At 37.2% G+C, this 27,168-nt stretch overlaps 1 protein-coding gene and 1 long non-coding RNA gene across 3 annotated transcripts; one reads left to right on the top strand and one right to left on the bottom strand.

Annotated features, from left to right (window-relative positions):
* Positions 1-99: 99 nt before the first annotated feature.
* LOC145090843 (uncharacterized) lies at positions 100-2,683 on the bottom strand. Of its 2 annotated transcripts, XR_013701781.1 has the most exons (7): positions 2,622-2,683; positions 2,206-2,255; positions 1,958-2,025; positions 1,690-1,777; positions 1,444-1,554; positions 1,284-1,356; positions 100-609 (listed from the first exon to the last, which is right to left on the bottom strand). It is a non-coding gene; the product is annotated as an uncharacterized LOC145090843 (long non-coding RNA). The 2 variants fall into 2 exon arrangements; XR_013701780.1 differs by having other exon boundaries at positions 100-1,356.
* An 8,640-nt stretch (positions 2,684-11,323) lies between these two features.
* Positions 11,324-12,704, top strand: LOC145090137 (uncharacterized). Its single transcript, XM_079028471.1, has 4 exons — positions 11,324-11,470; positions 11,543-11,594; positions 11,685-11,824; positions 12,315-12,704. Exons 1-4 carry the CDS (start codon positions 11,324-11,326, stop codon positions 12,702-12,704), a joined length of 729 nt encoding a protein of 242 aa, XP_078884597.1.
* Positions 12,705-27,168: the final 14,464 nt, after the last annotated feature.

The raw sequence follows: 27,168 nt of genomic DNA, 5'->3' as shown, positions 1-27,168 counted from the left end.
AAAAATATTTTGCCACCCTAAATGCATGCACAAAAGGCGAAACTGGAAACATGTGGAATCATTGGTATAATGGACATGATTTGAGGTATATGTTTATTGTTTTCGATGATTTTCCTATTACAATTGACATGCTTTCACATCTTTCTGTAGAAAAATATAGCATTCAAAAAGAGTACATGACACTTGCTTTCCAAAATGCTTTAGAAAATACATGGGTCACTGAATCTGGATAATCTAGTACTTAGTTCCATCTATAGATTTTGGCAATTAATCCCTTTGCGTCTTGGGTACAGCTTTTCTCCTTGGAAACCATGTAAATGTTAATGGATTTGGAAGTAAAAACAGGACAAATAGGTAAATACATAGTATCTTAATACATTAAGCTTGAGCTTTTGGCTTAACCCATTAAGTAAGTCATTTACTCCAGATTAAGTAAAAAACAAACAATAAAATACATTGCATACCAGTTTATTTCTCAAGATTTTTAGTAGAAAAGAAATCAAATATTCGTCTTCACTATATAACATTACTACATAACAATAAACTAATTTGAGCAAACATATGTGGTCTGTCTAATTTGCATGCATTGGTCCTCTGCTTAGCAAGCTCCTATATCACGCAGCAACAGAAAGAGAAAAGATTCAATTATTGAATTATTGGGTTAAAGAAAATAATATATTATAACTTATAAAGATGTAAATTGTTGTGGGTGTTGGTTAATTTCATAAAGGTATTAACTTAGTACATTGCTATTCTAGTGGGTATAACAAAAGATTAATTCCTTTATGCGTGCTTCCTACGTTTTTATTTTTACAAAGATCTCATTGTTTTTTATGTATGCTTCCCGTGTTCTTATAAGATTGATTTTCTTTCATAGGCAGCTCAAAGTTTAAAAGATCTAGAACAAAGCACCACCTATCTTTGGTTATTGCTTACTCGTTGTTTCACTACCTGATCGGAAAGGCAACAATTACAAAAGCAACACCTGCAACAAATTCATAACTAAACCAACAGAAAATGTAAAAAAAAAAAATAAAGTAAATGTAAAATAGTGTCATCATCAGTGAATTCATCTCCAAAAGAATTAATAAGGCATAAAAATCTTAAATCCAAAAGACAAAGCAACAAATGTACAAAATATATGAGAAAACGTAATAGAGGATCTATGCTTACCAGCTGCCAACCCACAAAGTTTCTCATCAACCATACACTTTCTAATTTTGTATTTTGTATAATTAATCCATAATAAACTGCTTTTTTAAAAAGATTTTATAGAAACTAACCGCAAGGACCAACAGCTCCTCTCAACTTCACATTATGTTAACTTTGGATTTTTCAGCAATGCCCAAACACTTCCTATAGTTTAACCACACAATAAACAATCAAAACATTTTTTCTATTTAATAATTATTACACATAACATATGATATATTTATTTATTACCTGAGAGTTAACTGTTGATAAAACACATGCAAAGCATACCCTGCTGACATAACTGTAAGCACAGGGAACTATCCCTTCTTTAAAAATCGTTCATTCGGTGATAAATACACTCTGAAAAAATAAAATAATAAAATTTAATTTATAGATATTAAATATTAACATATATAGTTAGACTTGAAATTATAACTACTGACTCCGTAAGGTGCCACAAATATTGATAACAAAAATCATTATAATGTAACATACCTTTTTATTCTTCGTTCGGTATTACTCCGCATTGTGTTAGGAAGACATTCATCTCTTTGTGATATATTTTTTCAGACGCCTTTGATCCCTAATTGTCGAGCATAAGCAAGGTATCAATTTATGGAAACAAAATCAATTGTATGATATGCCGATGTAGATGCTTAAAAACGGAGTAAGGTGTGGCCAAACCATAGAACTTACCTTCTATGGCGCGATTTAAAATCGTAGTTTTCAAAAGGACTCAATGTTAGGCGAGAAATTATTATACCTGAACATTTATCCTTGCAGTAGACTCCTCATCACGTCCAGCAGCAAAACACTTTCCTAATCTGTACTCTGATTTTTTTTAAAAGATCGGTTAGTTAATGTGTAAATGCTTAAAAACACAGGTTCGTCAGTTTTCTTGTTGCTTTTGGGTTTGTCGGAGAAGCATCTTCAAAATTTAGGGATTGAAATTACAGGTATAAATCATCCAAATTGAGATAGAAAGTAAAGTTTAGAGAACAAAAAACATACCTATTGTAAGAAAGACAATTGATTAGGTTGAGAATATGGTTGGTGGACATCTGAAAAAAAGGTTATGGAAATAAAATATCAGTGTTGATAAAATCAGAAGCCTTGAATGTAGGTGTCCGGAATAAGAAAATGTGTAAATTTGTAAACCTCTACCAAAAAAAAAGATAAGCAACAATAACGAAAAGATATCCATTCTAATTGAGCATGTTCAACAACTATTCAGATTCAACTTGCCAATGAAACCCAAAGTTATCATCAAAAACTTGAAAGTGAAAGTTTTATAAACCCCAAAAATGAAACAATTTCGAACTAATTCCCTCCTATTTCAAGAAAAAGTGTACAATCCAAATAAGAAATTAATGACTTGTACTATTAAGATTTCAACTTTATCATATCTATGGCTTATATGCACTGACCTTGGTGAAGCAGATCCACCTCTCCACCACAGGTCATTAGGTCATTCAGTTGGCTTACTACTGTAATACAAACAACATAAAAATAAGTGCAAACTCAATTTTATAATAGACATATAATGTTAAATCTATGCGAACCATCTATAGCACCCTAATGCAACTTACACCCTAACATCAGTAATCTTGTTTTAGAAATTTGTACAGGTGGCAAAGGGGAACGAAATTGATAATCCCATGAAAGTTTGAAAGGAATGTTTAACAGCTTATGAATCTTGATGTTGTTCATGTTACAAGAAATTCATTACGTTAGAATCAGAATCGATTATTAAGAACGTGTATATTGTATAAGAATAGAAGATTGTAGAAACTAAAAAATGTAAGATTTATTAGGAGATATAATGTTTGAAGTTTAGTCATTTGTGATGACTAACACCATTATACCAACAAACAACAACCAATTTGAAGAGGATGCTCGTTGTCGATATAAATTCAAATGGTTAGGGATTTGATTATGAAGAGAAATGAATCTTTAAGAATAATCAAACCTAGAAAGAGATAGATACACAATTTAGATACCCACCGGTGCATTTCATTGAAAGCCTCATGGGCACGAACAAAAGAGCGCAAATGTAACGACCCAATTTTCACGACCAAAAATTTTTGTTTTAAAAACATTACTTTAGAAAATATTAATAACTAAAAACATCGCTTGATCAACCACAACATAAAGTGAACCATGTCTGAAAACCAAAACATACAACTAATCAAAATATCAGAGTATCAATCCCAGTGAAGCTCGTAAATGCGGAAACAAGGGAGTGTGTGTGTGACATGCTGCTACCGCGCCGGCTCTTTTCCCCTAGCTGAGGAGGTACCTGAAACCAAAACTGAAACTGTAAGCACAAAGCTTAGTGAGTTCCCCCATAATACCCCATACCATGCAACATATAACAACCAATGTTCAGCTAGGAGTTACGGGCCTTGCCCACACTCGGGAAGATACTGGCCCTGCCCACACTTCGCTAGCCGGGAGATATGGGCCTCGCCCACACTTGTGAAGATACGGGTCCTGCCCACACTTCGCTGTCTGGGAGATACGGGCCTAGCCCACACTCCAACCTCGGAGAGATATGGGCCCTGCCCACACTCAACCGCTAACCCATAACATACAAGTATCACGCAGACAACAAGTATAAGCAACTCTATCATATTAACACATATATCATACTTGACTAAACCCAAAGATACAGGCTCGACCCACACTCTAGTACTAGCATCTCGTCTACATGGGTCGGCCTTGGTGCCTTAGACCCGTTCCTACTGGAAAGGAAACTCACCTCGAAATAGCTGCTGGTCTTCTGCATATCCTCCTCCCTGACCCTCATCTGATGATAACCCGAACGCAAATCAATCTTGGAGAACCAAGATGCTCCCTGAAGCTGGTCAAAAAGGTCATCAATCCTCGGAAGCGGGTAATGGTTCTTCACCGTTACCTTGTTCAACTCCCGATAATCTATACACATCCGATGCGACCCGTCCTTCTTCTTCACAAACAGAATCGGGGCTCCCCAGGGTGAACTGCTCGGACGAATAAATCCCTTGTCTAGCAGCTCCTGCAGCTGCGTAGACAACTCCTGCATCTCGGGAGGAGCCAACCGATACGGTGCCTTGGCTATCGGAGCCGCACCAGGAACAAGGTCAATCCGAAACTCCACCTGTCGCTCCGGAGGTATCCCAGGAAGCTCCTCTGGGAAAACATTTGCAAAGTCTCGGACCACCGGAACCTCGCTCACTGTCGCCTTACCCGCCTCCCGGGTATCCATCACATACGCGACATATCCTGCGCATCCCTGCTGAAGGTAGCGCCTAGCCCTCGCTGCTGAACATACAGCGGGTCCATACTGGGGCCTCTCACCATGAATCACTAACTCTCCCCCGCTTGGGGTCTTGACCCGCACTAGCTGTTGCGCGCAATCTATCACCGCCCCATTAGGGCTCAGCCAATCCATGCCTATAATCACCTTGTTCCCACGCAATGGAATGGGAACCAAATCTACCAAATAGCGCTCCTCGAACAAACGCAGCACGCAATCTCGAAATACCATCGATGCTCGCACCGATCGATCGTCAGCAATCTCCACCTCCAAAGGGCAATCTAACTCGCCCGATGACTCGTGAAACTTCTTGCTAAGCGCAAGGGAAACAAATGATCGGGACGCACCCGAGTCGAACAACACCTGAACTGGAAGGCCGTTCACATGGAACGATCCTAAAGCATACATATACATACGGAGCACATATCAATAACATAATATCATAAAAATAAGATAGAGGGAAAGAATCATACCCGTCACCACATCGGGTGCGGCGCGTGCCTCCTCGGTAGTCAGCTGGAATGCTCGGCTCCTCACCACTGGAGCCTTTGCCTTACCCTGCCGGCCATCCGTGATCCGCAGGGTCGCTGGAGCTGGCGCCTTCACCGGCGCTAAAACTATCAACTGGGGGCAATTGGCCTTCTTGTGGCCCCTCTGGTTGCAGTGAAAACACAGCAAATCCGATGTCTGAATAGCTGAAACTGGAGTAGTACAATCCCTGCTAAAGTGCCCTGCCTTGCCGCACTTATAGCAGCCTACTGCTCCCGTCCTACATGCCCCCACATGCGTCCTGCCGCATTTCCTGCAGCGGCTCGGTCCTGACTGGCCTTTCGGCCTACCATCTGATCCCTTGGGCTTCTTCCCCGAAGCCCCTCCTGCCTGAACCTCCTCTAATTTCCGTTTCCGGATGTGCTCCAAATCTAGCTCCCTCTCCCTTGCCCTGGCAATCATAGAGTCCAAGGTAGGGCAAGCCGAAAAACTAACATGCTTCCGGATGTCAGCTCGTAGCATATCATGATAACGAGTCCTCTTCATGTCCTCGTCACCAGCATACTGGGGCACCAATAAAGCCCTCTCCCGGAACTTGGCGGTGATCTCCGCCACAGTCTCCGTCGTCTGCCTCATGTCTAGAAACTCCCTGGCCAGCTGCTGAAGCTCGACAGCCGGCGCAAACTCTGCCCTGAACCTGGTCACAAAGTCCGACCAGGTCATCGCCTCGATAGCTGAGGCTCCCAACGAGTCACCCACTGACTCCCACCAATCCCGGGCTCGGTCCCGTAAACATCCTGCTGCATACCTCACCTTCGACCCCTCGGGGCAGAAGCTAGTCAACTGGGCAGACTCGATGTCTGCAATCCATCGCCTGGCAGCAATGAGGTCTTTCACCCCATGGAAATCTGGCGCACCACTGCCCCTGAAGTCCTTAAAGGACAGTGTGCGAGATCCCGACTGGCCAGATGCCATGTCGCTCCTGAACGCCCTGAGGCGATCCTCCATCAACTCGATGATCCCTTCCTTGATCGACCCGAAGATAATGGAAGTCGACTCAAGGATACCCCTGGTGATCTCTGACGCGATGAACTCGCATAGTCCCTCATCAACCGGCTCGGAACCTGATCCCGAACCTGACCCCTCTCCTGAACCGCCATCTACCGGCCTCGATCGAAGTACCACCATTCTGCAATACATCACAACAATCATTAGTGATACTGATACTTCCTGAGGGATCACAACTACTTACAAGTTCCCTGGTCTTATCTTGGCCTTCCTTGGTTCGGGTACGGATCCTCTGCTTTCAGTAGTACGGGCCCATACTACCTTCCACATCTATCCGTACCTTCTTCAAGGAATGCCTCGACTTCACCAGATCCCTTTCACTACTGCTGATCACTGCTATACTCATCCTAGGCTTGCCCTAGGGGAAATCCCTAATCCCACTCTAACCAGTCCTCAGCTGCTGCAGGCCTCCTTGTAATGCTAATTAGCCATTACCCGAATACCATCACATGTGACGAGGCTCAGATAATCCTTCGAGTACCCGACTCATCCCTACAACGGTTGGACTCAAACAAGAGATGCGCAGTAGGATCAAATCCGGTACTCTAAGATTATTCAACCCTGATCACATGTGACGTGACGCATTCGCCTAATGGCTAACTCCCATTATTCAGAGTCCCACGTAGCACGAAGCAAGCAGCATTCAGATAAGGGTAACAATCTCAATTAACTCTATCTACTTTCAGGAACTGAGCTAGCATACAGTGCTAAGCTCACACTACCAGGCATAACCTAATCAGGCTATCCTACTTACTGTCTACTCAATAACTAGCATGCAAGTTCTCACACAACTGAAACACATTAAGCAGGCACATAAGGCATCACTCCTAGATCCTTAGTCCTATTCTAGCATGCTGTTCTACAAAAGCTGATAAACATAACATGAACTTGTATGGGTACTTTGGGGATACTTACTTGAGCTCGGCCGGTCGCGCACATCACACACTTCGTTCTTTCTCAAAACTCTTTTCTCAATTTTAGAAAACATTTTTCCTTTAGAAAATCTTTTAATCCCTCGATTTGAGTTCAGACACTCCTGAGGGTGTGTCCGAATCCCTCAAATCAGGGCTCTGATACCAACTTGTAACGACCCAATTTTCACGACCAAAAATTTTTGTTTTAAAAACATTACTTTAGAAAATATTAATAACTAAAAACATCGTTTGATCAACCACAACATAAAGTGAACCATGTCTGAAAACCAAAACATACAACTAATCAAAATATCAGAGTATCAATCTCAGTGAAGCTCGTAAATGCGGAAACAAGGGAGTGTGTGTGTGACATGCTGCTACCGCGCCGGCTCTTTTCCCCTAGCTGAGGAGGTACCTGAAACCAAAATTGAAACTGTAAGCACAAAGCTTAGTGAGTTCCCCCATAATACCCCATACCATGCAACATATAACAACCAATGTTCAGCTAGGAGTTACGGGCCTTGCCCACACTCAGGAAGATACGGGCCCTGCCCACACTTCGCTAGCCGGGAGATACGGGCCTCGCCCACACTTGTGAAGATACGGGCCCTGCCCACACTTCGCTGTCTGGGAGATACGGGCCTAGCCCACACTCCAACCTCGGAGAGATATGGGCCCTGCCCACACTCAACCGCTAACCCATAACATACAAGTATCATGCAGACAACAAGTATAAGCAACTCTATCATATTAACACATATATCATACTTGACTAAACCCAGAGATACGGGCTCGGCCCACACTCTAGTACTAGCATCTCGTCTACACGGGTCGGCCTTGGTGCCTTAGACCCGTTCCTACTGGAAAGGAAACTCACCTCGAAATAGCTGCTGGTCTGTGTGGGAATTGATCACCTACTACTGCTGCTGCTGCTCCGGAAACCCTCCGGCTGCAATTCCCACAATATACTCAATCAAACACTGCTCACTGACCTTTGGGTAAAATGACCATTTTACCCCTGACCTTGCCTTAAGTCAAAGTCAGAGTCAACTTTCAGTTGACCCGACTCGCCGAGTTGGCTTTCCAACTCGCCGAGTTGGCTTTCCAACTCGCCGAGTCCCTACGCAAACGACCGCCCTGAATCCCGATCCTACCCGTCGAGTTAGGCGACGACTCGACGGGTTCACCTTCTTAACCAATATTCAAGTCCTTCATCCTACTCGCCGAGTTGTATGAACAACTCGTCGAGTTCATCTTCACCCGAAGAACACTTAAGCTAAGACTCGCCGAGTTGTATGAACAACTCGTCGAGTCCATCTTCATCCGAAGAACACTTATGCTGCGACTCGCCGAGTTGTATGAACAACTCGCCGAGTCTGTTCTTGATCTAAGGAGATTGCCTTGAAATCGCCGAGTCAGGGCATTGACCCGCCGAGTACCTCCATAGATGAGTTAAGCTTCCGACTCACTGAGTCACACCCCGTGACTCACTGCTCACTCGACACTAAGAAGAGGGGACAAACTCGGAGACTCGCGAACAGACTCGCTGAGTCATATGAACGACTCGCCGAGTCGTTGCAATGCACCCACTAAATACATAGATTTGCTCGATTCCAATCCATGCCATTCACAGATCTAGACTTCTAGGACACGAATCACACGTAAAGTTTCCAACTTTACGTGTGGATATTCACCAATATGGATTTTAGGGCTCAAAATGCCTCAAAATGGTAGATCTAGGGTGAACAAGCAATATGGGGCCATAAAGCCAACAGATCTGAGCTCCTGGAGCTCAATCTTGCCTAGATCCAGAGACCAAACATCTTATTACGACATATATTGCACATACAAGCTTGGGGATTTTTCCAAGAAGGACCTAAATGAAGTAATAAGCATAGAAACAGGGAAAAAACGGATTATACCTCAAAGGAACTGCTGAAAGAGTGCAAAGATGCCTGGATTCCTTTCCTTCCTCTTGATCTACTTCCCTTTTTTCCTCAAAACCTCCAAGAACACACACAATAGCCTCAAACTCTCAAAGAACAAGCATAAACGAGGGTTGGAAGCTTCTGGGGAAAGAATGGGGGCTGGCTTAGGCGGATAAGTCCTTTAAATAGGGTGCAAACCCCTGAAACTTAGGGTTTCATCCAACAGCTGTGACTCGCCGAGTCCAGGATATGGACTCGCCGAGTCGCCAACTTAAACGTGTCCCGGGTCCCGCATCCACTCGGTGAGTCGGACCTATGACTCGTCGAGTCCAAGGCTAAAAGAAAGGAAATACTCAAATAACATTTACGTACCAGGAACCGGGTGCTACAGCAAAAATGCTAAATACTTATAATACCGAACAAAATTTAAAAAAAAAAAGAAATGGGAAAAGTCGTAGAAGAGAAAGAGTTAATCAGATCAGAACATCCAAGACCCACCTCTTCCTAATCTCTGCATCGGATTCCTCTTCTCTTCTCACAGTCGTCGGAAACCCACATAGAACAACCACCACCTACAAATCAAACGAATCCTATCTGTAAAAAAGCAAAATAGACAGTCAATTTAGGGCATGAAATCGTTGAAGGAATGTAGATAACCGAAATCTGAGTATTTCTTTGATGGAAAATCAAGGCGGTGGATCGGATCGGAACACCCAAGACCCATCTCTTCCTAATCTTTGCATCAGATTCGTCTTCTCTTCTAACAGTCGTCGGAAACCCATATAGAACAACCACCACTTACAAATCAAACAAATCCTATCTGTAAAAAAGCAAAATGGACAGTCAATTTAGGGCATGAAATCATTGAAGGAATGTGGACAACTGAAACCTGAGTATTTCTTTGATGGAAAATCAAGGTGGTGGATCAAATGTCGGTGGCGATGAACGTTATCCGAGGAAAGAAGAAAAATAACAGAAGGTTTGGATAAGGAACGGGGGTGTTGAGAGTGAAATCCGAATATGACTGGATGAGAAAGCGGGTGAGGGAAGATAAGGCAGGACCGGTGGGGGGAGACGTGGGAACGACACGTATCAGCCCCATCCTTATCTTTACAAGACTTTAGACTATAAAACCTCTGCGCGTGTGCTGCGTGGTGCAACACTTGACTTGCCTCTTCTAACCTCTTCAAATTTGATTTTTTCCAAGTGTTTTTTTTTTAAATTTTAGTATAACTTATTTTTTTAAACTTTTTTTTAAGCTTTGATTTTCTTAAATTTTTATTTACGGATTTGATGCAATTTCTTTTTATAGTTTCCACAAATTTTTTAACTTGATTTTTTTTAAAGTTTGATTTTTTTTAATTTTTATACCGTTTATATTAATAATATTTTCAGTTTTAATTGCATCTTTTTTAACTTGTGTAATTTTTTACGAACTTTGTAGACATCTTTTGCAATATTTTTCTTAATTTTTTTTATTATTTTCTCTTTTTATGTTTTTTAAAATTAGTTTTTTTTCTTGAATAAAACTGTTAGTTTCCTTTATATTTTTTTAAGTTTTTTTTAAAGTTTTATATTTTGGTTTTTTTACATGTTCTTTTTAGTATTCTTTCAATCATTTTAGTATTCTTTCAAAGTTTTAAAATTTGTTTTTAAATTTCAGTTTACAGCAGATGTTAAAAAACAAACATGCTTCTTATTATAGGTTGCAGTCGTTTGTTTCACCTCTTCTGCTACAGAGGATTGCAGAGGTGGTCCGCAAACTTCATGAATTTTCGCTTCGAAAAAACAAACAGCACCTTAGAAGATTCGTTCCTTCATGGTTTGATGACTTTTATTGGTTGGAATATAGTGTGAAAAAGAATAGTGCATATTGTTTATATTGTTATGTGTGTGGAGACCTCATGGGACAAAAAGGAGGGAGAGATGCATTTGTTTCTCAAGGTTTTGATACTTGGAATTAAAAAGATGCATTTCGGAGTCATGTGGGTGGTGTTGATAGTTTTCATAACAAAGCAAAAGAAAAGTGTGAGTTTTTGATGAGGGAAAAACAAGATATTAATGTAGTCTTGAGGAGGCAAACTGAAGCGGGGGACCACAAATATAAAGCTCGATTACGTGTTTCTATTATTGTTGTTAGACTTTTATTGAAAACCGGTTTACCATTTCTTAGTCATGACGAGTCGGTTAACTCGGAAAATAGAGGGCTTTACATTGAAGTGTTAAAAGCCATTCGAGAGACTAGTGAATATATTTTCAACAATACTTTAGAAAATGATCCTAAAAACAATCAACTAATTTCCCCTAAAATTCAAAAAGAACTTGTGCAATGTTTTGCACAAGAAGTACTTTTGAGTATTCGTGAAGAGATTGGTTAAGATCTCTTTGGTTTACTAGTTGATGAATCTAGTGATGTTTCAAAAAAAGAATAAATGGCTATTATATTGTATTATGTTGATAGTTTTGGCTTCGTGAAAGAAAGACTCATAGGACTAGTGCACGTGAAGGATACATCCTCTTTGACACTCAAAAACTCCATAAATGAAGTACTTACGAGTAATAAGTTGAGTTTTAGTCAGGTAATTTATTCTTTACTTTTTTGTTATTTCAATTTAAATTTAATATATATTAATTGTTTTAAATTTTAATAGATAAGAGGACAAGGTTACGATGGGGCAAGCAATATGCGAGGGGAATTCAATGGTTTGAAAGCTTTGATATTACAACATAATGATACAGCTTTTTATGTGCATTGCTTTGCACACTAACTTCAATTAGTAGTTGTGGCTGTAGCAAAGAAGCATGATGGTGTTAGTGACTTTTTTGAGCAAATTTCGTTGGTGGTTAATGGCAAACCGTCAACAAGTTTGATGAAGTTGTTTGTGGATGTTCTTGTAGTTTTAGATTTTGTGAAAGAGGAGGGAGAGTCACTGGCAAACCGTTAACAAGCGTCCGGAATCTTAGCATATTTTAAATCATATAAGTTTGTGTTTTACATACATATGATGTATGACATTTTACGCCTCACGGGTACATTGTCAAAACAACTTCAAAGAAAAGATCTAGAAATTTTAGAAGCGGTTTCGATGGTTAGAGGGACAATGGAGGCATTGCAATCTTTTAGAAATACAAGGTTTGCTAGCATTTTGCCAAAAGTATCCTTTTTTGTCAAACACACAAAATTGATACTTTAGATATGGAAGATTTGTATATTGGTGTGAGAAACTGTAAGTCTACAAGACTAATAGGTTTCATTTTGAGGTTGAAATCTTCAACACTGTGGTAGATATGCAACTTACAAAATACCGGGATCGATTTAGTGAAACAAGCACCCAGTTACTAGAATACATGGGTGCTTTGAGCCCTTATGATTCATTTTCACAATTTTACAAATCAAAGTTGTTGAAGTTGGGTAAGTTATAGAAGTATGACTTTGCTGATTCGGATATGATAGACCTTGAAGGACAACTTGAGATATTTTATCACTCTTGCATCAAAGATGAGAGCTTCACTAGTTTGAAAGGAATTTCCGACCTTTTTCTTTTGATGGTTAGTACAGGGAAGCATCAGTGTTATCATTTGGTTTATAAGCTTTTAAAGTTGGCTTTGATATTACCCATAGCGACCGCAAGTGTAGAAAGACGTTTTTCAAAGATGAAGCTCTTGAAGACCGACTCGCGTAACAAAATCGGCGATGACTTTTTGAACGACGCATTGCTTTGTAATGTCGAGACCAAAGCAATTGCAAAAGTTGAGAATGAAAAAGTAATGGAGTGGTTTCAAAAGATGTTAGCACGAAGAGGACAAATTTAAATTGTAATAGATCGTTGTTATATTATGTTTAACCAGTAAAAAAAATTTGTATTAGACCTTTTATATTATGTTTGACCGAAATTTTTTTATGTTTTATATTATGTTTGACCGGAAAAAAAAATTGTGCAACTCCTACTACTAATTCCTGCGTCCGCCCCTGTATGTGGACAATACTAATTCTCTATTTTAATATCATCTTTAGATTTTTACATTAGTTTTAGTCTAGTAAGTAGGAAGATATATAGAAACAAAAGGTAAAACGATATTTGATTTCTCAATGCTAAAAACCTATCATTGTCATAGTGGTCAAAAAGACCTAATGTCTTCTAACAACTCTGATGGCTCCTAAAACTGTCTGGTGTTTTAAATTAAAATTATAAAAAACTAATTATTGTATTTGAGTTTTGACTAATTAACAAATAAATATCTACTCTCAGTCCATCAAATGGTTAGCATTTTGTTATTATCTTTTTTCTATTTCCATTGAGGTATTGGCCAAAACACGAAGGTTCAAACCAGAACAAAAACAACGTTAGATATTCAAACAAGATCAAAAACAAAGTTGAGAACGTGAAAACAAATAACAAAATCGTTTATTTAAACCAAAAGGGAAAATAAGTAATTATGATTATTAATTACATAAAAATAACAAAAATCTATGTTTTTATTTACAGGTTCCTTAAAATCATTGATCATTCATCAAAACACAACCTTCATCATCAAAACCACTTGGGTTGTGGTGACTTGGTAAGGCATGTGGAAAATATGGTGGATAACCTATTGACCCATGTTCAAATCCTAGCACTACTAAGCCCTTGTGGCCATGGAGGTTCGCCTGCAGTGACTCCAGGGCATGAGGCAAAGCCTCATGTTTGCAGCGGGGGATTAGTCGGTGCGCGAAAGCTGGCCCGGAAACCCTCGTTAGGGAAGTTCCCTTTCCAAAAAAAAAATCCATGTTCATCTTCAACTTTTCATCTAAAATCACTGATTCTTCTTATTAAAATCAAAATAGTCAATGTTATATTCTAAATTTGATGATCTAAAGCAATCTCAACATCATTACAAATCTTCCAGATTTATCAATCCTAACATCATCTAGTCTAGATTCGTTGATCTAAAGCAAGTACTTACAAATCTTCTATGTTTATCAATCTCAATATCATATATTGATTATGAAGCATTGAAACTTCATCGTTCAGACCTTCATCAACATTCAACGATCAAACATCCATCAACCAACCAAAAAATCATCGAATTTTCACAACGTTGTCTCTCAGGTAGATCAATTGCGCAATACCTCATTATTTTATCATAATTTTCAAAAAAATTGAGATTTTCAATTTTTATACTTCTAGTATAGGTTAATTTTTAATATTTTCCACTTTGTATGAATATTTTACAATAGTTATAGAAGTAAACCTATGTGCATACCAAGTGTTTGATGAAATGCTCCATAAAGATCTGTTTGAATTTTCACATTTTATTCACATATGAATAATATATAAACACATCTTTATATGTGTTTAATGTGTACACACCAAGTGTTTGATGAAATGCTCCACAGAGACCTATTTTATATTTTTACATGTTATTCACATATGAATAACACATAACCTTGGATCTTTATATGATTTTTTGGAAAGGGAACTTCCCTAACGAGAGTTTCCGAGACAGCTTTCGCACACCGACTAATCCCCCGCTGCGAACATGAGGTTATGCCTCATGCCCATGAGTCACTACATGCGAACCTCCATGGCCACAGGAGCTTAGTACCAAGTCACTAGAACCCAAGTGGTTGCATCTTTATATGTTGTTCACATAGAATTTAAAGTTGCAAGATGATGATAATGATGACAATGATGATGTTTATTTTTTTATTTTTTATTCTTGGTGAATAGTTTGCCACGTTTATATAAGTTAACTTATTTGGACTCCAATCATTTGATGAAATGATCAATATAACTTTACGATATTTTTATACTGGGTTCATATGTGAATAATATATAACCTTATATATTTTCTTTGTAGACTTAAATAACATATATTGATTCAGATCTGAAGTATATTCACATGTGCATATTAAAGAATATATTTGGTATATTCACATCTCAATGTTTATTCATATGTAAATGTTAGATATATATTCTGTTTATATGGCAGATTCACATTTAAATATAATTTCATAGATATATTATATATTAACAAGCAAAAATTATATGATATATTCATATATAAATATAGGTTTTGCATGTGATTCACGTGTAAATATTGTATAATTTAATATATCATGTATTTGTTATCATGTTAAATTTACATGTGAATGGTGATACATCTCATTAGACAATAATGTAGTCTATCTTAGTACAATGTTGAATTTAAATAATTGTTATGTGTAAAAAACTGTATCCACAAGACAATTCATGTATTATATTATTTATTCATATATAAATAACTGTTGCATTCATATGTGAACAATTTAATAAGAAACGTTTATCGATATGTGTTAAGCGTTTCAAACCCAACAAATAAAGGGGTACGATATACTACAAAAGAATCCCACTATATTGCACTAAAAGGTAGTACAAGGCAAGTATGGTTGATCCACAGAGACAATGGATAATCAGTCTATACCTCTTTGCACAAGGTACTATGGTCACTAACAGTAAAAGGGGGGTTTTAGAATGCAACTATTAAACAAACAATTAAAAACACAAGTAATCAGCTAAATGAGTGAGTTAAATTCAGAATTTCTAAGGACTCCAACTCTATGTGTGAGAACTTAGTAATGTGATTCCAAGATAACATAATATTTGTTCAATTCTATATAAGTTGGCACTTGAAAGTATTAACAAGCTCTAACACTTTCCATTCACCACATTAATTAACCAAAACAAGCTCTTTGATTAACCCTAATCTTACTAACCAATTCTAAACAAGCTCTTAGAATTAGATTAAAAGATCGCATTAAGCTTTGTGTGAATGTTCCCAACAACACCTAATACTCCTTACAAGCTCGGGAGTGTAAAAGTATGTGAAATGATTTACACTAAATTCATTCAATGAGAATCAATTTAATGCTTGTTACTTAGTCCAATTCACAAAACAATTACGGATTTTGCAAAATGAATAACTTGAATGACCTAACCCTAATTCAAATGGCCAATAAGAATCACAATTAGAATCAAACATTCAATATAGCAAAATCAATTTCACTAGATATAAATTAAAGCAAACATCAAGTTATATGATTGAAATCACAACCAAGAAATCAAAACATTAAGTTGGAGAAACTAGGGTTCTAGCCACACATGGCTAGAACAAAATCACTAGTTGTAAAGATCGAAATGATGTGCAATTACAACTTACAAATAAGAGAAATAATGTTTCCAAATGCTAAATGATCAAATCCTTGCAAAAACCTTCGAAATTCCTTCACCCAATGTGCTCTCATAATGTGTGTGTGTGTGTGTGTGTAAAAATGACCCAATTCCCGTGATATGAAAAATAGGAAAAACTGCCAAAAGGTAGTTTTTGGGTCGAACACGGACCATATCAAAATAGAGGAAATCAACACTGGTCGTGTTAAGTGAAAAATGGTCTTCAATCCTCAGTTCCAACTCCAAAGTTCGATGCTCAAAAGTGCTCAGCTGGGGCAACACGGCCCGTGTCAAAATAGGCTAAAATGACACGGGTCGTGTTCAACAGGGTCAAACTCTTCTTTTATGGTCAACACGGCCCGTGCGTCTGCAGTGTAAAACCAACACGCCCCATGTACCCCCTCTGACTCCAATTCCAAACTTCATTTTTTCAACTTTTCCGCTTTGCGTCCGATCAACCCGAAATCTTCACCAATGCTTCCCGGCACCTCCAAAATCACAATCCAACCTCCGTTTACCTGAAAAAGACATGAAAGTGTGCAAATAAGGTTGTTCTAGATACTAAAATGAATATGATAAAATGCAAGAAGAATGAAGTATAACTAAGCTAAATAAATGCATAAAAAGGGACTAAAAGGTGTGCAAAAAGGTGCACAAAATGCACCAAACAATATGTGAATATATATTGTTGTATTCACAACGAAAAAAAATAAGAAAACTACTTTTTTTTACACTCTATTCTTATATGAATAAAAAAATTGTTAACAATCTAATACATATAATTTTCTATGTCATTTAATATTCCTATATGAATAAACCTTTTAATATTAATCTGTGAATATTGCATGTATATTTACATGTGAATGTTACATGTTATATTCACTTGTGAATATTATATGATATTTTCACATTTGGATATTATATGGTATATTTGATGGGTTTTTTAGGTTATAAACTTTTTACATGTGGTAGACAAACACTTAAACCCTTAAGATAACATGCAACCTAGAAAAGATCTATGTTTTCTCTATTGATTACAACTAACTATGAATATCAAGAAACCCTAGGAGAGAGGCTATGAAATCAAAATTCACATCAAACTAGGGTTACATAGCTTTTGATTATTATAGCAAATAATCAAAGTAGATTCCTTCTTCAAAATTGTGGAAAGCTAGCACCAAATAAATGAATGCCTTTAATGGCTTATACCCAAAACCTTAGTAGCAAGAAGACTTGAGGAGAGAGGAGGCTTAAGCAAAATCTCGGCTCTATGAAGGCAAGAAGGAGTAGACGAAAATAATAAGAGCCAGGGAGGGGTTTATATAGGTGGAGGAAACTTGAGGCCAAAGCTAAGGTTTTGGAATAAGGCCCAAATTAATTAATATAATAATCAAGTTGTCTTATCTCTTTATCCTAAGCCTCATGAACGACAATTCTACGTTATTCCTAGCTAAATTTCGTTCACCCCCGTCTCATGGGGTTCTAGAGTTTTCCTGCTTCAACTTTCTATAAATAACCAAACAATCCCTGCACTTTAATTAAATTAATTAATCTCAAAATTAATTCCAGTTAATTTCTAATTAATTCCAAATTAATTATTATTATTTCTTATTAATGTTTTAATCATATAATATATTACTACCTCCGTCCCAAATTGATAGTCAACTTTTGACTTTTGAAGTCTTTTTTTTTTTCAATTTTGACCTTAAATATTTTTGTTTTTGATAGATAATACTTGATGCAAAATATGTCATTTGATTGTATTTTAAATGTTTTTCATTGTTATAAGTTTTATTAAGTAATATATAACACAAATAAAAATATTTAAGGTGCAAGTTGAAGAAAAAAGACTTCAAAAATCAAAAGTGGACTATCAATTTGGGACGGAGGGAGTAATAAACTATTTATTCTAGTTATTAATCATATAATAAATTAGCAATTCAACCTCTTCCTCCAAAAGTCATTCTATACAGATACTAGTTTTGAGGGTAACCCAAAAAGGACTTTGCTTCTAATTCAAGAATATATCAATTTAGTTATTGGCTTAGATACCTTAATCCAATAGTCTCCTACTTGGATAAGTTTGTAACTACAATTGCAAGTATAAACATTGAATTAAACCGCAAGAGTGCTTTCCAAAGCCACTACCAAACTCTGATTCAAAGGAAACGTCGACCCTAAGATAATTGATCAGCTATTCCTTCGTTCTACAAGATATTGTATGAATTGAGTCATGGATTAAATAATCAACTTCAATACCTCATGTTCATTTACTCTATTTCCCGATTTCCCAATTTGTGATCGAATTTCAGAATACAAAATTACATACATCAATTTAGTCTGGACCAAGCGCCTGGTTTTTCATAGATCAACTCAAATCACCGAGGTGGCCATAGATATCGCCTTTCCTTATTCATGCAAAAGGAACGAATTACATTGACTATATAGTCATCCAATTTGCGTAGCAAATCACACATGGAATAACCCATTATAACATCCAGTTACGAGATAGGTTTGAGCACACCAATGCACTATTAATCTGTAAACTATGAACTGTATATCTTTGTTTTAATAATAGAAGATATTATCGTCATAGGATTACTTGTGATTGAATCCATGAATTTATCTCTAAGCATGGGTTTATCCAATACTTAAAATCTATATTTTCAAAGTACTCATGAATATTGTAGCAATTCCAATTGCAATGTCTCGACCTCAATCGACAATCTACAATCAATTCATGACAATCTTAATTCACTACTTACGTCCAAAAGTATGAACAACTGTGAGGAAAGTAAAACATGCAAAGTGGAACACAATAATAAATTAATTAATTATGGTATCATACTCATTGATCATAAATAAATCCATATTATTTGATCACCATAAAAATTATGAATTTATTCATTATATAATGTTTCGAGTAATCAAATAACCACTTGAATTATATAACATCGGTCAGGCTATGTCATCAACATCTATAATATGCCTCTCAATGGTCCCTCCTTTGTGAACAGATTGATTGGACGTTATTCCAACGACGCTCAATTCACAATTCCAAATTCTTAGCGCTATCTAAAGTGTAGTGAAATTTCATCTTTACATGCATTATCTTTTTGTGATGTCAAGGTTCTTATGTTACAGAGACGTAGCCTTCGACATTACAGAATGTTCCACTAGAATTTGTTACTCAGAAAAATTTCATGGTTATGAAGTCTTAAATTCAAGTTACACTCCTTAAACACTTCTTTTCATTAAAGTTTCCAACTCATATGTAGATTTTGAAAAAAAAAAACTCTCATTATGGAAACAATTCCATATTCCTATATGACCATCAATGCTGACCAAGAAACATCTCAATCCAAAACGTGTCACTATGGTCCTTTGCAAACAATATGATACTTCAAATTGTCCACAAGCAACCAATTCTTTGGTAAAACCGTATAACGTTCTTAATAGTTGGTTGACAACTTCAGTCACATGCAATTCTAATCCTTTTCACATAATGCTAAAAGCATTTGAAAAATAGAATAATCGAATAGTATACAATATGTAATCGATCTTATATATGAAGCATATGGGACTCAACTCATTATTACAAGGGTCCAATATCTGTTAAATTTCTTGCTATAATATTGATAGGTTTTACATGTATAAATGCGGATAAATCCTTAACACTTAAGGGTACATGCAACCTAAAGATCTAAGTCATAACACTACTAATATTACATTCTATTGTGCAACAAAAACCCTCTGACCCTAGGTAATTTCGAAAATTGTAGATCATAAACCATACCTTATGATTGTTGTAGTAAATAATCAAGAATCCTTTCTTCAATAACTTAGAAGCTAGCACTACAAGTGTCGTGCCTCTGATAGTTCACACCCAACACTAGCAACAAGAAGCTTTTGAGAGAGGATAAGAGATACGAGATTTTCGGCTATCTCTAGAGTAGGAGGAGTGGCCGAAAATTTAAGCTCAAGGGGTCTTTTTATAGTGCAACTTGGAAATCCTAGATAAGCCTAAACGAATAAAATAATATTAATTCAAATTGGTAATTATCCAGCATCCTATTTATCTTCAAGGAATATTTCAGATACCCTGGAATACCGTAGAATTCGTCCACCTCCTTCCAAGGAAGGTTCTGAACTCCTTCTTGTTCAACTATTGAACAGCTACACTTTAACCCTTGCACTTTTAATTAATACAATTTTAATCCCAAAATTAATCTAATTAATTTTTGATTAATTATTAAATATTACTATTCTTAATTACAATATTATTTCCATAACATATTAATAAATTCATCTATTGCTATTTACTAATCATATAAAAATCAATAAATCAGTCTCTCTCTCTCTCTCTCTAAAAGTCATCATATTCAATTACTAGGTTTGAGGGCAACCCAAAAGGACTTTGTTAATAATTCAAGATTATACTAATTCAGTTATTGGCTTAGACACCTAAGCGTGGGTTTATCCAATACTCAAATCTCCATTCCCAAGTACTCATGAATGTTGTAGCAATACAATTGCTATGTCTAATTCTCTTAAACAATCTACAATCCAATTCATGACAATCTTAATTCACTACTTACTTCCCAAAGTATGAACGACTATGAAATTTGAATAATTAAATTATTCGGGAAGTAAAACATGCAAAAATGAAACACAATAATTAATAATTAATAAGGTAGTAAACAAACTTATAAATAATATCAATTATTTAATCACCAAAATCAGTTACACTTATTTTTTTACAAGTTTCAAACTAATCATCTATGTTTAATCCTACTCAGAGCCTTTGTGAGAGGATCTGTAGGATTATCTTCTGACGATATTATTTTCACTATGAGATGACATTCTTCAACTCTATTTATGATATAATGGTATTTTCTGTTGATATTTCTTGATTTTCCATGATCTCTCGGTACTTTGATCAAAGCAACTACTCCTTCATTATCGTAGAAAAGTTTTATTGGTTCCTGAATAGTTGGGACAACTCCAAGATCTCTAATGAAGTTCTTCAACCATGCTGCTTCCTTTGATGCTTCACTTGTCTCTATGTACTCTGATTCATAGGTAGAATCAGCCACTATGTCTTGATTGAAACTTTTCCAAGTAACTGCTCCTCCATTTAATGTAAATACCCAACCAGATTGAGAACGAAAGTTGTCTTTATCTATTTGAAAGCCGATGTCACTATACCCAATCACTCTCAGCGTATCACTGCCCCTAAGGACTAGAACCATGTCCTTTGTCCTTCGCAGATACTTGAGAATGTTCTTAACTGTTTCCCAATGAGCTCTGCCAGAATTTCCTTGATAGCGACTAACCATGCTCAAAGCAAAAGACACATCAGGACAAGTACATGTCAAAGCGTACATGATCGATCATATAGCTAAAGCATAAGGGACTCGACTCATATCATCTATCTCTTCATAAATACTTAGGATTTGAGTCTTACTCAATTTGGCATTGCTCTGAATAGGTAGCTCTATTTTCTTGGAATTTTCCATACTAAAACGTTTTAGTACCTTGTCCAAGTATGTACTTTGACTAAGTCTAATTATTCTGCTCTTTCTATCTCTCAAAATTCTTATCATGAGAATATATTATGCCTCTCTTAGATCCTTCATAGTGAAACACTTACCAAGCGAAGTTTTTGATGGGTTTTGAGCAAATCATCAATCCTATGGTGCACATGCAAAACCCTAGAACTTTGGATTTAGGTTTATCTAATTGTACATGCAAATTATCCAAAGCTTATAAACCCTAGATCTAGCATACTATAATCGAATTAATGTATGTAAATAGGCTTTAGATCTTACCTTGATTTTTATGTAGCAATAACAATCACAAACCTTCTTGATCTTGACTCTTGAAAGCTTAGTGCCTCAAATGTTGCACCTCTAATGGCTCACAAACACCAAGAGCAAGAGGGTGAAGAAGGAGAAGAGGAGAGACACCCAAAAATGTCTAAAAACCCTAAGGAAACTCTTGACCACGTTTTTGGGGCCCTAGGGGTCCTTAAATAGTGAGGCTATTAGGGTTATCTAACAAGGAAATCCTAATTTGACTGCTTAGGCCCTAAGCAGCCCATGGACTCCCTTCTTAGAGGCCTTGGACGATTTCTAATGGGTTTCCCCATATAATTCGTTCACTCCTCTAATATGGAGTCCATTAGCCCAATATTCAACTATCACACATTTGATAGTTCTAGTCCCCTAAGTTTAATTAATCTTTTTTAGCCACAAAATTAATTCTTAATTAATTATTTACTAATATTAATTAAGCAATATGATTTCTCCTTTAATATATTATTCCCATAATATATTAATGAATCATAATTAATCCTCTCTCTCCATAATTCATCCTATCAAGTTGCTTTGGTGAAGGCAACCCAAAAGGACCATGCATCATCGGGTCAAGTGCATACCAAAATAGTTATGGACTTAGACACTAATCCAACAGTTTTCACTTTTTGCAATGTTGAAATGTCGTTTCCCTTGAGTAGTATGTCATCAACATACAATACTAGAGAAGTTACTATACTTCCACTAGCTTTGACATATACACAGGACTCATCTTCACTTCTAGAAAAATCAAACCCTTTGACTTTTTCATGAAAGCAAAGATTCCAGCTGCGAGATGTTTGTTTCAATCCATAGATGGATTTCTCAAGCTTACACACTCTATTAGGAAACTTCACATCAACAAAACCCTCTAGTTGACTCATGTAAACATCTTCAGCCAACTTCCCATTAAGGAAGGTGGTTTGGACATCCATCTGCCAAATTTCATAATCATGAAAGGCAGCTATGGTGATCATTATCCTAATAGATTTTATCTTAGCCACTGGTGAGAAGGTCTCATCATAGTTAACCCCTTGGGTTAGAGTAAATGTGACATCCCCAAAATCACAGCCAGAAAAGACCGATTTTGTTTATGCTTTATAAAAATCAGAGTACTTCATTTTATAAAAAGGTTGCGGAATTTGTTCCCAAAAAAACATGGTAAATACGTTATTTAAACATTTTCGAAGAAACGTATTTATTTCATTTTAAAACGTTTGGGATGTCATCGTTAATACCAAAACATAAGCATAAACAGAACTTACAATGATTTACACTAGTGATCTACATCTCTTTAAATCTCTCAGTGTAATGTCACTTCACTTCGTCACCTGTGATATACATAAACTGAGTGGGTCAGGTTGGGAAACCTGGTGAGTACATAGGGTTTTCAACCCATAATAATATAATTGTTATGTTCAATCATCAAACAATGAACCCAATTACCCATCCCCGTTATCTTCTTTACTCTTAAGGATTTAACCTAAGAGTCATCTATCCTGCATTCGTTTATTCCGAAGTCCCTTACTTCCAGGATTATAGGACTGGCACTAAATCCATAGATGCCGATGTTTGTTCGTAGAGCACTAATTCCATAGCTACTATGTCGTACTCATCGGGTACTAAATCCATGGCTACCAGTGTTCAATAGGTACTAAGTCCATAGCTACCAATTCCTAACAGGTATTAAATTCATAGCTACCAGCGTCTGACTAATAGGTACTAAGTCCATAGCTACCAATTTCTAACAGGTACTAAATCCATAGCTACCAACGTCTAACAGGTACTAAGTCCATAGCTACCGGTGTTTGTCCCATAGGCACTAAGTCTATAGCTGCCAATGTATACTCACGTCATCTTCTATCTCTCATCATTCATCTACCCATCTCATACCCAACATATTCGTATACGTATACCGTTTAAATCCTTTAAAACATGTATAAAACGTTCATCCAGCATAGACAGCAAGTATTCAAATAATATGCACACATAGCACGTAGTTTATATAAAATACTTCATATCTATGTGTAAGATGAAAAGGACTATGCACTCACCTGAGTAGGTGGTGACTCAGCACTCGGACAGCGCTTCGATACTCTCAAAACGATATTCCTTCGATAAAACCTAGTACCAATACCACTAGCGTTTAGTTTAACGATAACCGCGACAAATTAATTAGTCCGGGTATTATTAAGCGTTAATAATACTAACTCATAATAATAGCCCAAATAATTATTTTAAGGACCTAATAACATTCCTATAATTATTTGAAAGCTATATTAAAAATGGCGTAAGCATAGCACACTTACAGCGAATTTTATCGAAAACCGGGACTTAATTGGAGCAGCGTTTTGAAACCGAAAAACTCCTTTTTCTTGGGACTCCGGGAGCCTCGAGGCTTCCCTAGGGTGCTAAGGGGCTTAACTAGGGCTTAGGGGGGTTTATAGCACTTAGAGAGAGAAAGAAGTTAGAGAGAGAAGTGAAAAAGGTGTGAAAATGAAGAACCATCGGCCCCCTTTTATAGCCCTGCGAGGCCTCGGTACGCTGGGCGTACCTCGGACCTACGCGGGGCGTAGCCATCGAATAAGAGCGCCAGCGAGCTTCCAGCTGTCTAACACTCGGAGTAGATCAGGGCGAGGGTACGCGGGGCGTAGAGACTTCGGACGCGTGGCGTATGCGAAGGGTGACGTGTCAAGATCCGAAGCGTGTTCCTTCATCAGCGATGGGCAGCCCAGATGCAGCCACGTCATCAACCTCGCAACAGACTTCGTGGATTCATGCTTTAACTTTAAAAATTCGTAACTTTCTCATACGAACTCCGTTTTTGACGTTCTTTATATCCACGCGAAGGTGGGAACGTACTCTACAACATTCGTTTAGACTCCGTCGGCTAATTTTGGCTCGATTTTTAATTTTATATTATCAACGGGCTGGGACAGGATTGGTCCGTTAAATCCTCATAACTTCTTCATCCGACATCCGTTTTCACCCATCTTTTTCTCGTTACGCTACTTTCAACGAGATCTTCGATTCTCATTTAGGTCATGTTGGCTAAAAACCGCTCGATCTAATATTCGAATTTCGGGTTGTACACTGCTAGTCCGAAACTTCGAAAAATCATAACTTCTTCATACGAAGTCAGATTTGGGCGTTCTTTTTATCGATGTTCTTAGTTTAGCCTATTCTACAACTTTCGTTTAGATTGCTAAGGCTAAATCTCGCTCTATCATAAATTCACTATTTACGCTTTCCGGTGCCGTGCCGGTTCCGTCGCGAAACTTCGACGGGTCATAACTTCTTCGTTATAACTCGGATTTCGGCGTTCTTTATATGTACGGAAACCTTGCGAAATATCCTACATATTGGTTAAGATTATTTATTCTAAATAATATTTTGTAGAAAAAGTAGTTTTCGACCCCTATTGCCTCTAATTTGACTAGCCCGGATTTGCGGACGTTACAGTAAAGCCCTTTGCAACCAGTCATGCCTTGAAAGTGTGCACATTTCCATCCATCCTGGTCTTCTTCTTGATCATCCATTTGCAACCAACCGTCTTTCTACCAGGTTGTTGATCAACCAAATTCCAAACTTGGTTGTCATACATGGATTTGATATTGCTTATAGAAACCATAGAACTCATGTGGCATACTAACTCTACTGTAACGATGAAGAGGTAGTGAATTGTCAATGGCTCAATTGGAATTTCTTCCTCTGGTGGAGTGCTAATATCTTCTAAGGTTCCTTCATTTCTTAACACTTGAATCTATTGGGTTTTGAGTACTATAACATTCATATGGTGCAAATACAACCCTAGATGCTTTGGATCTATGTTTTCTCTAATTATACATGCATATTTTCTTTTTCAAAAGCATACACCGTAACTAGAATACAATTGAGGCTATATAACATAAAAACTAGTTTAGATGATTACCTATTATATATAGGGTGTAGTTCTTGACCTTTGAAAGCTTGATGTAACATCCCCAAAATCTCGGCCAGAAAAGACCGATTTTCATTTATGCTTTTAAAATAATTTCAGAGTAAATCCTTTTGATTTGAAAGAGTTGCGGAATTTGTTCCCAAAAACAAAACGTGATAAAACAATGTTTACCAAAGCATTTCATAAAAGAAATGTATTTTCATTATATAATCAAAACTCGGGATGTCATGTTCCGATACAGACCATAAAGCATAAATGTTAACATTACAAGTCATTCAACAAATATATACATATACAGACTTGTAAACAAAACAACTTGATGGTTCATCCATCTTATGCCCTTGCGCCACTTCTTGTAATACAAATAAAATTGAGTGGGTCAGGCTTGGGAGCCTGGTGAGCATATAGGGTTTTCAACCCACAATAAATAATTAAATTAATTTTCATCAACCAACAATAACCCAATTACCCATTCCCGTTATTCTCACTTTATGTCCCTAAAATAACTAACACAAGGGAGCTAGTCTAAGAATATTTCATCGGGGCGACAACACATGCTTCGGGGGTTCCTCGGCAATATAAGTCAAATAAGGCAACCATGAGGGGGATGGAGTACAGCGAATGAACACCCAAGTTCATTAACACCTACAGGTGGCGAACCTGCTAGCGTTCTACAGGACTGTCTAGAAAAGTCTGTGGTCGTCATCCAAACTCCGCTAGATGACTGAATCAAAACAACAATGAGGCCTCTCATCTGTTTATTACACACCAACTATCTACCCATGTTCTACCCAACATATTAGTAGATAAAATATACATTTTTATACATAGTTTTAAAACCTGTATAGCATGCTTTAATCAATACATATTCCACGTAACAGATGAGGCACACACACATAACACGTATTTCATAGAGAATAAATCATATCTATGAGATAGAAGAAAGTGAATACACATTCACACACATAACTACGAAATTATACGCATAACACGTATTTCGTATAAAATACTTCATAATTATGCGTTAGAAGAAAGTAACCACACACTCACGCATATAAACAACAATATACTTAATACACTCAAACCATACTTGTATTATTATCGTGTTTATGAAAGGTAGTATACATTCACCTGATCAGAAGATGATCGGACAGCACTACGGCTTATAGAAGTAGTATTCTTTGGCAGATCTGGAAGATCTTCACAAAAAAACCGGACTCCTCGCGGGCAGAGCTTCGGCTCGGGAATCGCACTTCTCGGGATCTTCGGGGCTTCGGGACTTGCTTCGGGGC

This window comes from Lactuca serriola, chromosome 2, assembly GCF_051521515.1.
Source record: "Lactuca serriola cultivar US96UC23 chromosome 2, Lser_US96UC23_V15, whole genome shotgun sequence".
In the NCBI taxonomy this organism is placed as follows: Eukaryota; Viridiplantae; Streptophyta; class Magnoliopsida; order Asterales; family Asteraceae; genus Lactuca; species Lactuca serriola.
The sequence above is the reverse complement of the archived record's forward strand: the minus strand, read 5'-3'. Positions and strand labels throughout refer to the sequence as shown.

Bases quoted from the DNA above. Each gene is read 5' to 3' on its own strand.
- LOC145090137 (XM_079028471.1), top strand. From the start codon at position 11,324: ATGGCTATTATATTGTATTATGTTGATAGTTTTGGCTTCGTGAAAGAA. The intron at 11,471-11,542 runs GTAATTTATTCT...AAATTTTAATAG, and splicing joins ATAAGTTGAGTTTTAGTCAG to ATAAGAGGACAAGGTTACGA. The intron at 11,595-11,684 runs GTTTGAAAGCTT...TTGTGGCTGTAG, and splicing joins TATGCGAGGGGAATTCAATG to CAAAGAAGCATGATGGTGTT.